At 43.1% G+C, this 19,033-nt stretch overlaps 1 protein-coding gene across 3 annotated transcripts in view; it reads right to left on the reverse strand.

Moving 5' to 3' along the window:
• The window catches only part of PPP2R2B (protein phosphatase 2 regulatory subunit Bbeta), a 450,154-nt gene that overhangs the window by 408,199 nt on the left and 22,922 nt on the right, over positions 1 to 19,033 (reverse strand). The window contains exon 1 of one of the 3 annotated variants that reach the window (XM_029942206.1): positions 13,392 to 13,683. The exons of the other annotated variants lie outside the window; for them this stretch is intronic. Coding sequence (XP_029798066.1) covers positions 13,392 to 13,470 — 79 coding nt within the window. The 5' untranslated portion in view covers positions 13,471 to 13,683. Of the gene's footprint in view, positions 1 to 13,391; positions 13,684 to 19,033 lie in introns of those variants that run through there. 3 annotated transcript variants of the gene reach the window in all.

Below are 19,033 nucleotides of genomic sequence, written 5' to 3' on the forward strand. Positions count from 1 at the left end.
GGCACCCAAGAAAGGTTTAATACATGGACCATGAAACGAGCCAACACGATTGTGTCTGCAAAGGTAGGGGGGAGAACAGAATGGAGAAAATGTTTATGGAGTCCCTGCAAAGCCCGGGCACTCTTCCAGCCGCCTGGAACATACCTTGTATTTGCTTACCCCGTTCAGTTGCAAGTTCTGGAAGTCTAACTTTTAAGAAGCTAAAACACACAGAGTAAAAAATACCTTTTTTCTACTCTATTATAAAATCAGGTCTTGCTGAGGAAGTGGTTCTTTAAATGAAGGTTGGGTATCCTTGGAAGCCTCAAACATCAATCAATTTTCTGAGGTCTGTGCTACAACCTGACAATGCTATTTCCAATAAATAATTTTGTATGATGCTCAGAGCATATCTGAGGATCAAGAGAATTTTAACTAGAGCCTCGGGCAGATGCTTCACCTATAGGATGCTTTCCATTTATCGTTTCCGTTTGAATTTATCTGAATCAGAGCCAAAAATACAATTTCTAAACACAAGGCCATAAATGAATGCAAATTAAGTGAATTTGGTAGAGGCTGTCCCCAGCAAGCTCAGCCTTGGTCGCTTAGACGGGAAAGAAAAAAATGCAAGTTGGCACAGTGGCATGTTTTAGATATAGCAGAAATTGTGAAAGAATCCGTCCAGGCAACATATGACCACTCCAAATCCCCAGCCCTGAGCTCTAGATAGTCAAGGTCGGTCTATTGCTTGGTGCTGTTTAGAAGGCACAACATGGGAAAACACATATTACATACCCTGGTCCCAAATTACCTGGTTGGCTATCCAATGTGGCGAAGATAGCACTTATGAGAACATTCTTGAAGGCTTCCTACCTGATAATAGTCTTTTCTGCTGATTCTGTGTGTAAATAAGATGAATTTCAAAGAAAAACAACCTTGCCATTACACATACCTCACTCAGGCATTTAAAGGTACCTCAGTGAAGCTGGTTTTCTCCTGTGGGCTTATCAGTACGCATGCTCCCAGTATAAGAGGACATAGACTCTTTACAGTTTATCCTTGAGGGGGTTTCCCCCCTTTACATAGTCTGTACTCAGCTCAGCACATTATTCTAAGATAGTCACAGGACTGTTAAGAACAGCGAAACCATTTTCAAAGGGGTACAGAGGCCAAAACAGCACAGTGAAGACACAGGCTGGGTTTCAGTGCCAGCTCTTAAATACTAATTAGCTGTGTGCTTTTGGGAGGTTCACTTAATCTCTCTGCAAGATGGTGGGCGGGGCTCTGACCAGAACCTTGCATCTCTTCCAGCTCCGGCTCTCTGGTTTGATGCCAGTTGCCAGGACTGAAAGGGTGCCCTCCCCAACTAACAGAAGGCAGGAGCCATTCAGTAAACTGTTCTGGGCACAGGCAGGGGAGGCTATTAATGCTGTCCTTTCGCTTCTGAGGTCACTCTAAGACGCCTCCTTAAGCAAGTCTGCAGCCACTCAACCTCCAACTGAGAGATCAGGGTGATTGGGAACCCTGCACTGAGCCCTGCCACCACCAGCATCACACCCTACATGCTCAGTCTGGAGTTCTCACACTTGGACTAGACATGGAGGGAGGAAGGCAACATGCAAATTCAGGGGTGTTGCTTATGTATATTTGCCACTTTCTCTTATCCTACGACAGTGTTTCTCAAAGAACTGCCCTGAGGTTCCATCCTCAACAGGCACTGGAAGGCTTCTTGAAAGTGGAGGTTTTGGGACTCACTCAGTATGTACTGACTGAAAATTGTAGGGAGAGCATGTGAACACCTTGAATCTGCATTTTAAACCAAGCACAGCAGATGATCTTTATGTGTACGTGAGCACTTGGGAACCAGTGTCCTTCTAAAGAGACCAAACTCTTGTGGGCCACTGTACCGACCTGCTGCTCCAGGTGAACGCTAACCATGATGATTCACCCTTTATTCAACAAAGATGTATCACTGACTATTATGTGGCAGGCACGATGACGGGCAAAAGCTCAAAGCACTTGGTCTCCTGGAGCTTATGGTCTACTGAGGGGAAACAGACGAACACACGCAAATACGTAAGAGGTGAGGCAGTGAGGCAATCTATGAAGTAAAACAAAGGGGGAGTGCTAGGGAGGTGCAGATCATGTAGCAGGAAGGCCTATTTGAAGAGTGGTATTTCTGCCAAGACCTATGGCACAAGACACTTACAAGTGAAGGTAAGAACCACATGGTTGGGAGAACATTCTAGACAGAGGGAACAAGTATGAGGTCCCAGAGAGGGAATGTATTTAGGATGTTTGAGAAAAAGCAAGGAGGCCAGTATGGCCGGCCTGGGCTCAGTGAAGAGGGCGGTTACAGGAGATCATGAGGGTGCAGATCACCTAGGCTTTGTGGGCCACAGAAATACTATAGATTTTACTGTGTAAAATGGGACGAGGGACATGACGTGATCTGAAAGGTCACTATCTTGTAAGCTTGTTCGTTTTATTTCCAGGCTGCCAAATACTCTCAGGTCTGGATTGGGGGGGAACGGAGCAATGGTTCATGGTCATACTATATTATAGTTTTATTTTCATTCCAGTCTATTGTCCTACGTGTATGCTGTGATTTCTGGCTGACCTCCTGAGGGCAACATAAAATAGGTGCTTTGCTGGGGAATTGGAGCAAAGAGTAAGGAGGCTTTGCTAGGGAAGACTGGCCCAGAGGGTCTACATTCATTTACTCACATGTTTATATATTCTATCAGTCTTTAAAGGGAAGGTGGTATGGGTAAGGCACTATGCAGCTGCCTAATGTACATTATTTTAGGTATTCCCACAACAGCTCTGAGGTAGGGTTCATGATCAACATCTCAAGGGTGCAGAAATGGAGGCTTGGTCAGAAGCAGTTGGCCATGGGAAGTGTTGGAACTCGGACTCAAAGGCAAGACAGTGACAGCAAAGCCTGTGTTTTTCCCTCCTTTATGGGTGGTTAAGCAAAGCTCTGGGGCCAGCCTCCCTGGCTTCAGGTCCTACCTCTGCTGCTTGCTAACCATGTGACTTTGGGCAGGTGACTTACTTTTCTGGGCCTCAGTGTCTGGATCTCTAAAATGGGAATAATAAAAGTTTCCTCTTCATCAGACTGTTGTTAGAACTAAAAGAGCTACTACCTTAAACTACTTAGAACAGGATGTAGTGTCTAAAGGCTTTTTTGACCACAACTGTAGATGAAGTCCTAGGAGCCTACTTGGAATCTGGAGCCTGCACAGGGTATGAAAGTCATCCTCATAATGTCAGAGTGTCATGAGGGAAAGACCTCAAATTTATGATTTGAGAAGAAATAGATTTCAACAATGCTAAGAAATATACTCCAGTTCAACTCAAAGATCTAGAGACAGACGGCAGTGTCCGGAAGCAAGAGGGCCAGCTTTGGCGGGAGTGCGTTCTACATTGCTCTCCTGTCAGGAATGCCGCAAGTGCTTCAGGGGCCCTGGGAAGGTCTCCACTAGTGGTTTCAGGGGCCTGCTCCCAAACTGAAGTTCTATGATTCTTTCCAATGGGATGGAAATGGGTGGCCTGAGGGCCAGGCCTGACTTTGTTTTCCTGGCTCAGTATCTTTTTCTTTATTCCTTTAACTAGACTAGACTGTGTTGCCTTTAGGCAGGGCTCAAACACACAGCTTCATGATAGCCAATACCATGCCTTTTTGGCTAATAGGCTACCTGCTGGGCTCCTGTAGAATTTTATATTTGGGGCACCTACCTACATGCTTAGATATTCTATCATCTCAGTTATAGGACCATGAAAAAAATGAATTAATAATTAAGGTAGAACATGGCTTCCTAATCTTTGCTCATGAGACTGACTTTCAGACAACTCTCCTCGGAGAGGGGGACCTTGCTGTTTATACATGAATGTACACAGCTGAGAATATGCACCATTCCATCTAGAGGCTTTGATGGAGCAGCTACTTCGGGCTGAATAAACGCGATATGAAAACATCTTTAATGGCTTTGTCCTAATACAGCCTTTCTCTTCCTTTTAAATATCACGCTTTCCAAATGCTGTGTCTAGAAAAGCACACTTCACTCCGGTTTTCAATGCCTGGCATGTTTACTGCCTCTTCAAAACAGAGCATTGTGTGTTCCTGCCATTGCTCATGGAGAAGAAAAATTTTTTGTCTGGATGTCAAGACAATGGACAGGTTTCTGCAGTCTATGCAGAATAAAAACACACCTTGAATTTGGGGCATAGAGAGTGCCATCTACACGTCTACCGAAATGCAATGATAGAGAATGTCTTCAGCAGCCCGCTCCTTAAAATGTATCCACCCATCTTGTAGCCCTTTTAGCCTGACAGCAGTCAGAAGAATATCCTCTTGTTGCAAATATAGACTTTTTTTCTCCCCAAAATTTATTCCCTTCAATAATTTCCAGTTGGTTTTTGGATTAAGTCTGTGATTGATAATCACAGAGGCATGCAGGACTCACCACTCTAGGGCCTCATTCTCCACTGTTCTCTGGTTGGGTCTCTCTCCTGTCACATCAGCCATCCTTCAGAACCTCACATTCACCATAACCCTCGTAACAGGGCCTTGCACACATGCTCTCCTTTGCTTGGAAGACTCCCTCTTGTTCTGCCGAGGCAAGTCTTCCATATCCTTCAGATCTCTGCTCAGGGGACACTTCTTCAGAGAAGATGTCCTCCTCTTCCCGGCATTACAACACACTGTGAAACCTTGTCTTTCTATGTCCTCACCGCTAGAGCACTTGTCACTGTTTATAGAACTTGATTCATTATTCTTGCATCCGGGCAGGAACCATATGTAGGTTCACCACCGGCGAACCCACCGCCTCACCAATATCTGACATGGGATAGAGATGTTCTTTACGGGTTTATTTATAATTTTGAATAAGTTCTCTTGCAAGGAAGTTCACTGACTACTAAATTTGCTCCTAAAATTTCTAGGTATGTGACATTCCCATGCATCAACAATAGGATCCGGAGCAGCCTTTCATGCCTATTTTTGAAGTCGCCCATTTATTTGCCTCCTGTTTGCTTTTCCTACTAACTGGGAAGATAAAGGCTTTGGCCATCCCGGCCCATCTTTGCTCCCAGCTCCATCTGCCAGGGAAGAAACAATGACTCAGAAAACTAATGGGCCAGTCTCTCTAATGATGGTGATGATTTCACTGCTGGTGATTTTTCTATTAGATTTATAAAATTGAGTCAAAATGAAGGAATTGCCTTGGGGCACAAGTACGAAAGACAAACAATGAATTCGGAAACACAAATCAGAACAGTGTTAGCCAGTGTGTGTTACAAGCAAGGAGCAAAGGTCATAAAGGTTGAAAGAACTGAGAAATGCGAAACTGAACTTATTATTTTTTCTTTTTTTGATGGGAACACGATGGTCAGGGAGAAACCCAGGATGTGACAGCAGACTAGCATGGTGTTACCACTGGTATGACCTGGACAAAAATACTGTCACAGTAAGTGCAGGGGCCATCTATAAAGTGACTATTAGGCACATTTCACTCAACGTTTTTATCCTTCAATAAACCTAAAAAGGAAACATGATTACTTACATTTTACTGTTGAGAAAACACTCAGACAATAAATATCTTTAGTTATATTTGGAACTCTGGTGTAACTGGTTCCAAAGTCAAAGTCTTTTCCAACTAAACCAGTCCTCTTCCGGGTCTTCACCTGTAAAATGTGACTACTGCCATGCACGATTATTGTGACAACAATCTCCGTGTGATAATAATGCATGGAGAGTGCCACCCTTCCAGTCGGCTTTTCTCAAACATTATTTTCTATCCTCTACATTTCTTACCAGCTGATAAATTCCTTATGGATTTTATTAGGAACTCCTAAAACTCAGTTACTACTCCCAGCTTCTGATTTAATGTGGGAACCTCAAGATGGGGACATACTTCACAAAGCACTAGCACTTAATCTCACACCAACATCACCGGGTTTTATTGTATTCCCACTTGACTCCGAGGCACAGCAGGATTGGACAATTTATCAAGGGACATCAATGTCACAAAAAGACCAGAACGTAGGAGTCTCTGGACTACCGGCCTGTGACTCTTCCCATCACCACATGTCACCAAAGTCCTCAGGATGAGGGTGTTTTCTGAGGTCTCCACTAGTAAGGATCATATTCGTAATAATGACAGCACTTATTGAACTCTTAATATGCTGTGGACCATACTACACAGTTTGTACGCATTATCATGCTTACCGACCAAAACAACCGTTCGACGATATGAGTGTAGTTTTTATGCCCCGTTACGTAGATGACAAATGTAAAGGGCAAGAAACTGAATGACTTTCTCTGTATTAGGTAGATGCTTTAGCTGGTTCCTGAATATAAAATCCTGAAGCACATTCATAGCTACCATGAAGCAGACAAATGCTCAGTAGAGGTCCATTGAATGAGGAAGTGAATAACACTGACCTTGAATCCTTCCAGGACAGCCACTCATCTGCCAGACATCAGACACCTTGACCAAAAGCAACCTCTTCTCAACTGCAGGATCTTACTCTATCATTTCAAAAGGATCCACAACGGATCAATCTCTTTCTCCCGGAGCTCTTCCCCTTGACTATATTCCTTAGTCCTGGGTATTGTTTATCACAGACTAGGGTTCCCAACTCTGACTATTCAAGATTCGACTGCGGAGCTTTGAAAACTGGGATTCCTGGGATTCCTGGGGCTGCCTTTCAGGAAATCGGATTCGATAGGTTGACGTGGGGGAGACATCCCTGTTCATTTGCCACAGCTAGTCGTCATGCGTAGTGAGGGTTAATATCTACCGTAAGAGTTGTGCATCATGCCTTTCTCTCCCCTGCCATACTGTGGTTTCTTAAAATAAGGATGAGTCCTTTACATTGTTTAAGTTCCCATGTGCTGAGAACAATGCCTGAAATATGGTATTTATGCATCGTATTACAAAATGCAGTATATTATGAGGCAGATAAGGGCCTGGACTCAAGTCAAACTGTCTGGGTGCAAACTCTGATCTACCACATATTAGCCATGTGGCTTCAGGTGAGTTACTATGCCAATTCTGTGCCTTGCTATCTCATCTGTAAAATGAGGACAGTTAACAGTACTTATGTCATGATGTTCTTCTGAGATTTATGTGAGGTAAAGATATCAAGTATTTAGCACAGGGTCTGGCAGATAACAAGGCCACTGCCAATGCTAGCTATGCAGGTAGGCACAAACAATTCAATCAGCATGAACTATTAAGGCCCTTATGTGAGTGTAAATGCAGCCAGGGAATACAGAAGAAACACTATTAAGTCTCATTCACTGACTACTGAGAGCCATTATGCTAGATGCTTTACAAAATTACAAGTTTTTTTCTCCTTTATAACAGTACTCTGATATGTTATTGTTGGAGAAGGAAATATACCAGTCAAGTAACTGAATGTCGCCCAGCAAGCAGTTATGAGTATGAGATTAGAACTCAGGTTTATCTGGTTTCAGAGGCCATTCTTCCTACTTTATTATTAAGGGTTCCTATAAGCATTCATTCATACACCCATTCATTCAATCAACAAGTATCTATTACCTGTCTCCTAGGTGCTAGAAGGTGTTCTAGGCGCTGGGGATACAAGAGTGAGCTCTGCTCTCATGCAGCTTACATTCTGCAGAGCACAAGGAAGGGCCACAAATAAGTGAATGGGCGTGTAACACGTCCGGTAGAGCAAAGTGCTGTGGCCAAAAATAAAGCAGGGTAAAGGTAACTGGGGAGTGTGCGTGTGGGTATGGGTGTAGGTGTGAGTGTGAGAGAAAGAGAGAGAGAGAGACAGAGACAGAGAGGTGGGGGAGACAGAAGGAGAAAGAGAGACATAGAGAGGGAGGGAGAGAGAGACTTTAGACAGGAAGACCAGGAAAGGCCTTTCTGGAGAAGAAACCTTTGAATGATGGATGTGACAGGACATGAATGGATTCTGGATATTTTTAGGAGGCTGGGCCCAGAGGATTCACTGTGGAATGAGAAGAAGGCTATGAAACAATGACAGAATGAAGAATGACTCCAAGGCTTTGGGCTGAAGTAACTAGGAGACTGGAGTCCTTGCTCACTGAGCTGGAGAAGAAGCTGGACACGAAGGTCTAGCTCAAGGGGAATGAAGAGCTGGGTTGTGAGAACAATAGAGCAGCCCGGTGGGAATGCTGGGTGGGTGGGTGGGTGTGCAGGTTGGCATTTGGGGTGAGGGGGAGCGCTGAGGGGACAGGTTGGCGGGATGACATCTAACACGCTGGGCTGACTGAGGCCACCTAGGAGCAAGCACACGTTAAGGAGAGGCCTGAGCCCTGGGCTTGCGGGTTTACAATTCAAGAGGATGAGAAGGACTAGCCATGGGGGAGAAGGAAACAGACACAAAGTGTGGACCTTGTGGCCAGCGAGCTTGAGAGCTGAGGCAGAGGACCCTGGTCAGGGAGGGGGCCACAGGTGGCTCTCACAGGAGCCACTTGGCCACTGTGTATGGATGACCCTTCCAAGGCATTTTTCTGCGAAGAGGAGCAGGGAATGGCAGTAGCTGGAGGCAGACCGAGGATCGCGAGAGGAGTGTCTGAGGTCAGGTGATTGACAGCCTGCTGGCGGACGGCGCCAGTGATCCCGTTTAGAGGAAAGACTTGAAGACTTGGTGATGACACGCAGAGAGGCCCAGTACAGCAGTGAAGGGCTTGCGGTGGGGTCAGGAATGGGATCCAACTCCCAAGGAGAGTGCTGGCCTTGGATGAAAGCAGGGCAGTACACGTATTATATATAAAAAATGTAAAAAAAATTTTTTTTACTCTAAAGCAATGTCAGACCATGTAAGATTTTGTCTCAATCCCTACAATAACCTGGTCAGGTGGCATCATATTATTTCCATGTTACAGAGAATCATGATGCACATTTGGGAAAGGCTTTAAATGTAGGTGAGAAAATGAACAGTCAGGGAAAGGTGTGGGTGGCAGTGCATTTGATGTAGGCCTGAAGAGTGGGATAGTTCTACATATGTGGAAGGGGCTAAGAAGAGAATTCCAAAAACAGGGAAAATAAGAATTCCATGAATGCGTAAAAAGGCACAAAAGAGAGGAATGGATCCTTTCTGACCCTAGAACTAGACTGCATGGGTTCTCATCCGAACCCTTGCACTTACTGTGTGACCTTAGACAAGTTACCTAACTGCTCTGTGTCTTAGCTTCCTCACTTCTGAAATGAGGATAATAACAGTACTTACCTCACAGGATTATGGTGAGGAAGACACATACCTACCTACCTCCATCATCATGCACGTGTCAGAATTATGCCCAGTAAATAATGAGCACTGTATGTTTTTGCTACTGTTTTATGATAATTTATAACACGATAAGCAGAAAAATGTGTACTTTCCCCCTCTGTATGTGCACGTAGACTCCTAGCAAGCCTGTTTGGGGCGTCAAGGCACGGTATTCTGCTTCCCGTTTCCTCCTTATGAAGGAGAACTATGGCTGCATAGACAGATTTGTCACCCTCCCATTCAGTTTTTTATTTAAGAAGAGCTTCTGGATCACCTGCTCGGAGTCAAGCTCTGTGCTAAACAGGATGCAGACACGAAAGCCAAACAGGACAGAATCCCTGTCTTCAAGCTGCTCATGGTCACCAGGAGACAGACAGGCTCATGCATAGACTGTTGCAGTGTAATCCAAAGGCTGTATCTGGAAGGAAATGGGTAACGCACGAATGAAGAACACTGATTTCTGATCCAGATAGCTTGGAATTGAGTCTTAGCTTCCACTTTACTACTTGTGGCTCTGGACAAGGCGGGCGTGTGTCTGTCTCCTCACCTAGAGCACAGAGTTGACAGCATGCAGTATGAGATCATGAAAGCAGCAAGTGAGATCACACAAGCACAGCGCTGAGCACGCAGCCAGGGACCATTGTGGTGATCTCTGCTTCTCCTCATTTCTTCTGTCCCCAACTCTTGTGCTTCTTGTGACTCATGATAACAGTTCCATCTTTGGAGCTGTTAAGGAAGGCTTCCTACGAGGCCCTGACTTGAGCTTAATAGATTAGAGTTTTAAGAGATGAGCAGGGGTTTGCAGCATGAAAATGTGACAGAGACAACTCATGGAAGGGAAATGGCGTGGGGCATGGCAAACGACCCCGTCCCTTCAGGGAAAGGAAGTGCCTCAACTCCTCTGTTCACCAGCCCAGAAAAGGCCTCCCAAGTTGGGTGCCAAATTAGGTCCACTGGAAAATACCAGGCAAGGTTCCCCATACTTCACTGGCTCTCTTATTCCTGTGGGTCTCCCCTTCCCCTCTGTCCTGCTGGAATGGTTTCAATTTGCTTGTGATTGAGATTCTGTTCCTCTAATCCTGGAATCATTTTGCTGGAGGGATCCTTCCCCACCATGGGGGAGGCGGTTGTGTGCCCTTTCAGTGAGGTCCGCAGAGAAGGGAAGACAATCCAATTACCCTCTCCAAACGCTGTTTGTGCATCAGCATTACTTGGTTGACCTTTTCCCCATTTGTATCTTCTGATTTCAAGTTAAAGTGGAGCACGATCATAAATCAGTCCCATCAAGTATGTCCACAAAAAGGGGTCAGAACACGCAGGGCCTGAGAGGCCTTAGGAAACCACTGAGAGGTTTTCAGTGCAAACATACTGCTGCCTGAGGGGGTCTGAGGGAGGGAATGTGATCATATTTTTTAAAAATTATTTTGACTATAATAGGAAGAACAATATCTTGACCCAATGGAGGAAGAAACAGGCTTGAGGGTTGAAGTGAGAGCAAAAGAAAAAGAACTATTATTTGTGGACCAAATATGTATGAATGTGTTACTACATCACATGCTCAGATGGTGTCGGGGACACAGTAGGCACAAGTGAAGGCCAATAACAATAATAATAATAATTATCATTGCTACTCCTATGATTATCACCTGTGCATGGCATTATGCATGTATGTCTTTGCAGTCAACCTATAAGATATCATCATCCATGGTTTACAAATGAGGAAACTGAGTCTCAGAGAGGTTAAATAACTACGCACCATCACCCAGTTAGCATGAGGCAGAGCTAAAATTCAAAGCTCATCATCTTCCTGTGTTGAAAAAAACAATATCAAGGCAAGCTGGAACTTTCCTTCCAGCTCCACCCTCCAAGATACTCAGCGATTATTGAAGCTTTTAAAGTGGTTCTCAAATTACTCGTAAGGGAATCGCTTGGGTATTTATACTTATTTGATTTTTACAGGGGTATACATCAATCATTCATTCTCTGCCTCTTCAGTTAAGTAAAATATGAAGTTTGCAGCCTTAACTTTTCCAGAAGAAAGTACAGACTGACCTACGTGCTAACAATAAAAAAAACACACACAACTTGGTCTCACGTGTTTTTCTCCTCAGACAAACTCCAAATATAACTAGTTCTGAGCGACACTGTCAAGTGTTTGAAGAAACTGTTCACCACTTAAGACACTGTGATGAAAGAAGAAAACTTGACTATCTGAGAAAGTACATGGGACTTCAAAATGGACAGCACTGACGTACCAAGCTTCCTAAAGACCTTGAATGATCACAGGTAATTCTCAATCTCCTGGGAATAAGTCTTTTTATTTCCATTTTATAGGTAAGTTTGAGCATGGAATAATTAAGTGACCCGGCCCTGCTTTCGAGGTCTTTAACTCCGCCTTCCTCACCCAGCCCCTGGGCCTCACTCTCCACTTAATGTTTGCCACCTGCTATCCCCCCACCCATGGTCTATTAGTTTTACAACAGGTTGAAAGACAAATCTCCTTACTCCCCACCCCCTAAATCTGGTGGTAGTTAGCAAACTAGAGATTGTTTTAATAGTAATAAAATGCGATTTCCATTTTGATGGGATAAAACAGTAAAATTTAGTCAAAGGACAGTCCAAGAAAGTTATTGGTGGTGGTGGTCTGTATGAGGTGGTATCTTTAGTTTGATTAATACACAAAACAACTGAAGGGACCAAGTGCTTGGGTTCTCCAAGTCTAAGCTAGGAGGAGAGGACGGGGGACCAATCAGAGATAGAGAAGTAATCTAGGCAGCTTCCTGTATGAGTTTAGGTCTTTCATACATGGAAAGTGCCCCTGAAGATTTCTATGCATGCCACCCACCTTCCTCCCCAATACATTCAGAGACTTACTTTGTGAGAGGCAAGATTTCTCAATGGGTCATCTCCTTTAACCACCAATAACATTTTTAAAGGAAATATCTAACTGAAAAAAATCTGTAAGATATCAAGGTCTATGAAAAATACCATTCTTGGTCTCAATTCAAGGGTGATCTCAACCTCCTACTTGCTTTTCCCGGGGGTATTGACTGAAAATCACTTTGCGGTATAATAAATACTTTTCTTGTTTTATATACACAGCCCCCAATCCCAGATTCCTACTCCGAGGGTGAGAAACAAGTGTGGGTTTTCAGAACAAGCTGCTCATCAGCTCCATTCCGGAAAGTGTGGCTGGACTGAGCGGTGGCGGGGAGCCCCTCCCCACCCCAGCCCTCTTCAATCAGCACTGCTCCTAGGACGAGCAGCCAGCCAGTCAGTGGCTTTGCTAGAAACGGCTCTTTTTCGAGGATGTAGCAGATCAAAAGAAACAGACAAATCACACACAGAATATGCACAACCAGCTCCCGGCCCCAGAAATGTTGATACGTGCAGCGCTTCGAGGAAGCTGAATTCCCAGCACGTTGACAAGGCACACACATGTGCACATGGAAAATACATACACACAGGGACGCCTAGCACAAGAGGTTAGAAGGTAGCAGAGGCGGTCCCCAAAAGGACCTGGAACTGGGCACTGTCTGCGCAAGGCTCAGCTCCCCCTCCCCAGAAGGCATTAACTTAGGACCCCCCACAAACCACATTTCCAGCAAGTGCTGAAAGTCAGCTGTGTCTTCCTGCTCTGCAGCCCAAGTCCAGACTCCGGGCAAACCAACCCAACAACCGACACTCCACAGTCATGTGCAAGCTAATCTATTTTGCTAATTGCTTTCCCGGGCATGCACCAAGTTATTAAACAGACAATGACAAAACAGAGAGCTTGGATGAATGTATGTGGCAGCACCTCCTGAAAATCTTCCTTAACTGGAGTTCTAATTACTTGTTTGCTTGTGAAGTAGAATAAGGGAAACTGGCAAAATATTTCTGATTTTTTTTTGACTCAGCTGTATCAGCTTTGAGATCACCTTTGCAACATTATCCTCCTCTTCAGAAAATACTTCCTTTTCCTTAGAGAAGACAGACTGATTTTAGAAGCAGATCTAAGTCTGTTAAACACAAGCTTTTGCCAGGAACGGCAGTCATCTAGTAGCTACAGAAAGCAGGATCCGGCAGAGCCTGTGGGAAGTCATACACCAGCCCACTTTTTCCCACCCACCCAGACAGTCTCCCTCTCTGGTCTGTACCTTCCGTGTGGCAGCTGGAAGAGAGGATGGTATTCGGAGGTCTGAAGATGTAAGGCAGGTAACGAGAGAAGCATTTCATCTTCCAAAAAAAATAAAAAATAAAAATCTAAATAACAAAACAGTCTCCTGAATCCATAAGGATTCTCTCGGCCTTTAAAGCTGGCTACATCCCCAATGTGTTTATGTAGGTCCTCTCCTGGATGTGCAGAGCTGGGAAGCCCGAGGAATAACTGGAGATGGGTCCCATTTTGCCATCAGCACCAGAAAGCAGTGCCTTACATTTCTGCGTGCAGCTCAAACTCAGAAGCCCCCAAGCAAGCCGGGATATAGCCTCTTCATTGGCTGCAGCTTCTCCGAGCAGGATTTGCTGAGTAAGTCAGTCCTGCCTGTAAACACACGCTGAAATGCCCTGCCTGAAACCTCTACCTTTTCCCGTGTGGTCAGTTTCTCCTCTAGCAATTGAAATCCAGGAGGAGAGGGGAGCACTGAGGATGAGTGACCATCTCTTATTTAGCTGGAAGATCAGATGAAACAAAGACAGCACAGTGTTCTGCCCTGGAGAGAGACGGCTGTTAAAAGAGCCACCCGTAATGCCATGGGTCTCAGGAATATTAAAGTACAGTGCAATGAAATGGGTCTCTGTCCTTGCTTCATCTAGATTTAGTTCTATGTTTTCTTAATACCAAAGCCCAAACAATAGGACCATTTATCATTTAGGTGAAGCCAAAAGCTGGGGTGAGTAGTCGGTGACAGAGGACTAACACAGACAGATTCTGTGTTTCACTACGGGCTCTTTTTTCCTGCCAGCCCTCACACCAAAGCAGGAACCTGGTTCCGAGTTATTTGCTGTACAGATTTAAAGCCACAACACAAGAACAGAGGCTAAGCCCAAGGAAATGGACCCTGTGGTATACCCCGATGGCCGTAAAAAACTAAGTTGATCTGAGAATTATACAACTTTACCAAAACACTCACTCAGATTTCACAGGAGGAAGAGAGAGAATGGTGATATCAAAAGACAGGGCTAACCATCAAATAAAGTCATCTGAATTGGGGATGTGGTTTGGTTTTGACCCATGAAATAATAATGACTTTGGAAACCTTATCACTAGCAGGCAAGCACAAGATATCAGTTTGGGATTTATAAGTTCTTTGAAAAACACTCTTGTATATGATAGAGAAAAACATGAATGTCCTTAGTGCTGCATTTTAGAGGCATGAGGAAATGATTTAATGGTCTATAAAAGAAAACCAATATTCCTCTGAGTGGGACTTTTAAAACTAAGATTTAACATAAAGTTTCAAAATAAAATTTAATATAAAATATAAAAATATAAAATGTCTGGTTCCACCTGCACTAAAAAAGATAAAATAACTAGGAATAAATTTAACCAAGGAGGTGAGAGACCTGTACTCTGAAAACTGTAAGATATTGATAAAAGAAACTGAAGACAACATAAATGAATGAAAAGACCTAGCATGCTCGTGGATTGTAAGAATTAATATGGTTAAAATGTCCATACTTCCACAAAGCAACCTACAGATTCAGTGCAATCCTTATCAAAATACCAATAGCATTTTTCCCAGAACTAGAACAAATAATCCTAAATTTGTTGGGAACCACTAAAGACCTCAAATAGCCAAAGCAATCTTGAGAAAGAACAAAGCTGGAGGTATCACCATTCCAGATTTCAAGATATACTACAAAGCTATGATAATCAAAACAATATGGTACTAGCACAAAAACAGACCTATACCAAGGGAATAGGATAGAGAGCCCAGAAATAAATCCATACAGATGGCCAACAGAAACATGGAAAGATGCTCAACACCACCAATCATCAGAGTAATGCAGATCAAAACCACAGTGAGATATCACCTCACCCCTGTCTCAATAGCTGGTATCAAAAGGATAAGAAACAATAAGCATCTAAGAGACATGAAGAAAAAGGAAACCTCATGTACTGTTGATGGGAATGCAAACTGGTACAATCATTGTGGAAAGTAGTAGGGAGGTTCCTCAAAAATGAAAAATGGAAATATAACAGGGAGCCTGGGTGATTCAGTCAGCTGGGTGTCCGACTTCAGCTCAAGTCATGATCTCACAGTTCATGGGTTTGAGCTCCACATTGGGCTCTGTGCTGACAGCTCAGAGCCTGGAGCCTCCTTTGGATTCTGACCCTCCCCTGCTCACGCTCTCTCTCTCTCTCTCTCTCTCAAAAATAAATAAATGTTAAAAAAAATAATAAAAAATTGAAATATCATATGATTCAGCTATTCCATGACCTGACATTTCTTTAAAACACTATCTAAAACAAAAACACTAATTCAGAATAATCTATGCACCCCTATGTTTACTGCAGCACTATTTACAATAACCAACATATGGAAGCAACCCAAGTGCTCATCAAAAGATGGATGGATAAAGAAGATGTGGGAGATATACATGTGTATATACAACGGGATATTACTCAGCCACAAAAAAGGATGGGATCTTGCCATTTATGAAGACACAGATAGAGATACAGGGTGTTATGCTAAGTGAAACAAGCCAGACAAAAACAAATACCATATGATTTCACTTATAGGTTGAATCTAAAAAACATAGTGAACAAAAACACAAACAAAATAAGTCTTAAATACAGAGAACAAATTGATGGTTGCCAGAAAGGAAGTTAGGTGGGGGGATAGCAGAAATAGATATGGAGGATTAAGAGGTACAAACTTCTCATTATAGAATAAGTAAGTCACAGAGACAAAAAGAACAGCAAAGGGCACATAGTCAATAATATTGTAATAACATCACATGATAACAGATGGTGACTACACTTATGGTGAACTCAAAATAATGTATAAAATTGTTGAATCAATATGTTGTACACCTGAAACTAATACACCATTGCATGTCAATTTACTTCAATTTTTTAAAAGTGTGCTTTGGAATCTGGTAGAATAATTTTAATTTAATCTTTAATTGCTTCTCTTCTTTAAAAATATCCGTAACTTAGCATTGGAGAAATGTATTGGTCTGCCCAAGAAAACGAACACTTAGAGCCATAAAGTAATTATAGTCTCAGCCCAGGCCATGATATATAAATAGACTCTTCCACCAAGGCATTTTCTCTCTGACTTTTGAACCATCGTGACATGATGACAAACTAGTGGCAGAGACCGGACATTTAGCCCTGCAATAGCCCTATAACCCATCACTTCCTTAGACCCAGATACCTAGCAAGATTAGGCTACCCCAAGTAAGGTGCTATTTAAGCAATACTTGAATGGTTTCTATTGGTTGTATGGGTTATTTGAATCTCAGAACCCAAGAACATAGCCATAAGTTTCTTCCTGAGAGATACGGCACATCTGACCTCGGATCAGCAAAGTGGAAGGAGTGTGGGCTTTGGGGGTCAGTCGGACCCAAATTTGAATCCATGTGCATTCATTTACCAGTTGGGTAGATTTAAACAAACTAACACCTTAGGGCCTTAGGTTTCTGCATCTATGAAACAGTAACCAGGTTTTCCTCATGCATTCTCAGATGAACCCTGACTATAAGCATATGAAGCACCTGGCACCCTGTAGCCACTTGACAAACTGTTACTACTCATGTTGCTCATATTGTCACTGTGGGCCTTCTCTCAGCTTCTCTGGTAGACAGCAACCGGAGAGCAGGGGAAAGAACAGGCGTGGTGAGGAGGGTGGTGCTACAATTAGACAGTCAAAGCCTAAGCACATATTTGATACTGAACTACTGTATGATCTTGGTTGACCAACATCATATCTCTAAGCTTCATTACATAGCTAATAAGGATAATAACTGAATCTCACATGGTATTAGGAAGGCAAAACAGGATGGTTAATATGAAGAGGTTAGCACAGTGCCTAGCAAAATGTAAGTGCTCCGTTTGTTGAATTGCTATGTCTTTAACAGTAACATCAGCCCTAAATCACAGTACCTTATTGCATTTACTTACCTGTCTTGTCTACACAACGAAATTGTAAACTTCCCAAGGGATATATTAATGTCTAATTCATCTTTGTACTCTGAGTGTCTGGCACAAAGTAGGTACTCAATAACTACTACTTGAAAAGTGGATGGATGGATGGATGGATGGATGGATGGATGGGTGGATGGATGGATGGGTGGATGGATGGATGGGTAAATCAATATATATGGGAAAAAACTTCTGAAAGATGCTTGATACTTTTTTTCTGGAGGTCCTTCATAGCACAAATGAATTTAAGCCCATAAAGTAAAAATACCATTCAGGCAAATGTATTATGGAATTCATGAAAAGGCATGCTTCACGTTGGCATAATTTGGTCTTAAAACAACAGTAGGCATTTAGTATATACCTTCTGAGTCAATAGAGCCATTTAGTAAATACTTCCTAAGTGAAAAAAAATATTCACTGATTATGCTGACCATAATTATCTCTAAAGAACTAAGCAAAAACAAAAAACAAAAAACAAAACAAAACAAAATAAAAACAAAAAACATTGCCTCCTTCATTAGAAAGAAAAGATCAATGAGCTGGTACCTAAGTTCCAAAGTGGCCACTCCAAATCAGCCAGTGCTCCTGGACCTCGACTGAAAGCATCTTTTCCAATCCCAATTAAAAATTACTGAGTTTGTTCCAGCCCTGGGCGGGGTGCAGAAAGAAGAAATGTGAAATATCCTCAATCAGATGATTATTGGCATGGGTGCTACACCATCTGAAGTGTTTCAGTGTGCTTTTGTATCTTTTTTTTCCCTTTGACTCTCTGAAAAATCCCATTTTACAGAAGGGAAAACAGGCTGATAAGACATAACAAGGTATCCAGAGACAAAGAGCCCCCCAAGGAGATCTAGTGTTTTTGTACCAGCACCACTGGGTGACCTTGCAGATTTCAGAGCTGTCAAGCCTATTGATTCAGACTCTCTGAGGACAGATAAGGAATGTGCATATTCAACATTCCAAGTGATTCTTACTTTAAAGTATGAGAACCTCTGGAGTGAGATATTTCATTTCATGCTTTGGCTTGAAAGGTCAGGGTTACAGAAAGTTTTCCAGATACTCTTGCCCGAGATCATGTGCTTCACAGCTTTGGTCCAACATTTTGTTGGCACCCAGATATTGTATTAGGCATCAGTGAGTGATGCAGTGATTTAGTGGCTCTGGCTCTAAAGGAGTGCATTTTCCAGAAAAAAAAAAAATAAGGACTAATAAACTATTACAGTGCAGCATCATAGGGGTTATGATGGAAAGAAGGGGATTACAGAGCCACAAAAAGTCAGGGTTTGAGATCCAGGCCTTGGCATTAGGCATTATTTACAAAAAGCTCCCATTACAAGACAATAATCTTACTGGGAGGCACGGCAAATGAACTGTTAGTAGTCATTTATCCCAGAAGTGGAATTAAACTCTGATATAACAAATCATAGAGAAGAGCAGGGCTACCAAGAGAGGAAGGGTCTTTCTACGGAGAGAGGAGGCTCAAAGGCTTTGGCAGAGGCATCTGGAGGGAGGGCCCAAGAGCACAGAGAGATCTCTGAAAGGGAAACCAGAAGCCCAGGAGGAGGGAAAGACAAAGGTGACCCATTTTAGGTGCCATGTGAGAAGGGCCCTGGAGTCTAGAAGAACAGAGCCTAGAGAAAAGAA

The sequence above is a fragment of the Suricata suricatta genome, chromosome 6 (genome assembly GCF_006229205.1).
Source record: "Suricata suricatta isolate VVHF042 chromosome 6, meerkat_22Aug2017_6uvM2_HiC, whole genome shotgun sequence".
Lineage (NCBI taxonomy): Eukaryota > Metazoa > Chordata > Mammalia > Carnivora > Herpestidae > Suricata > Suricata suricatta.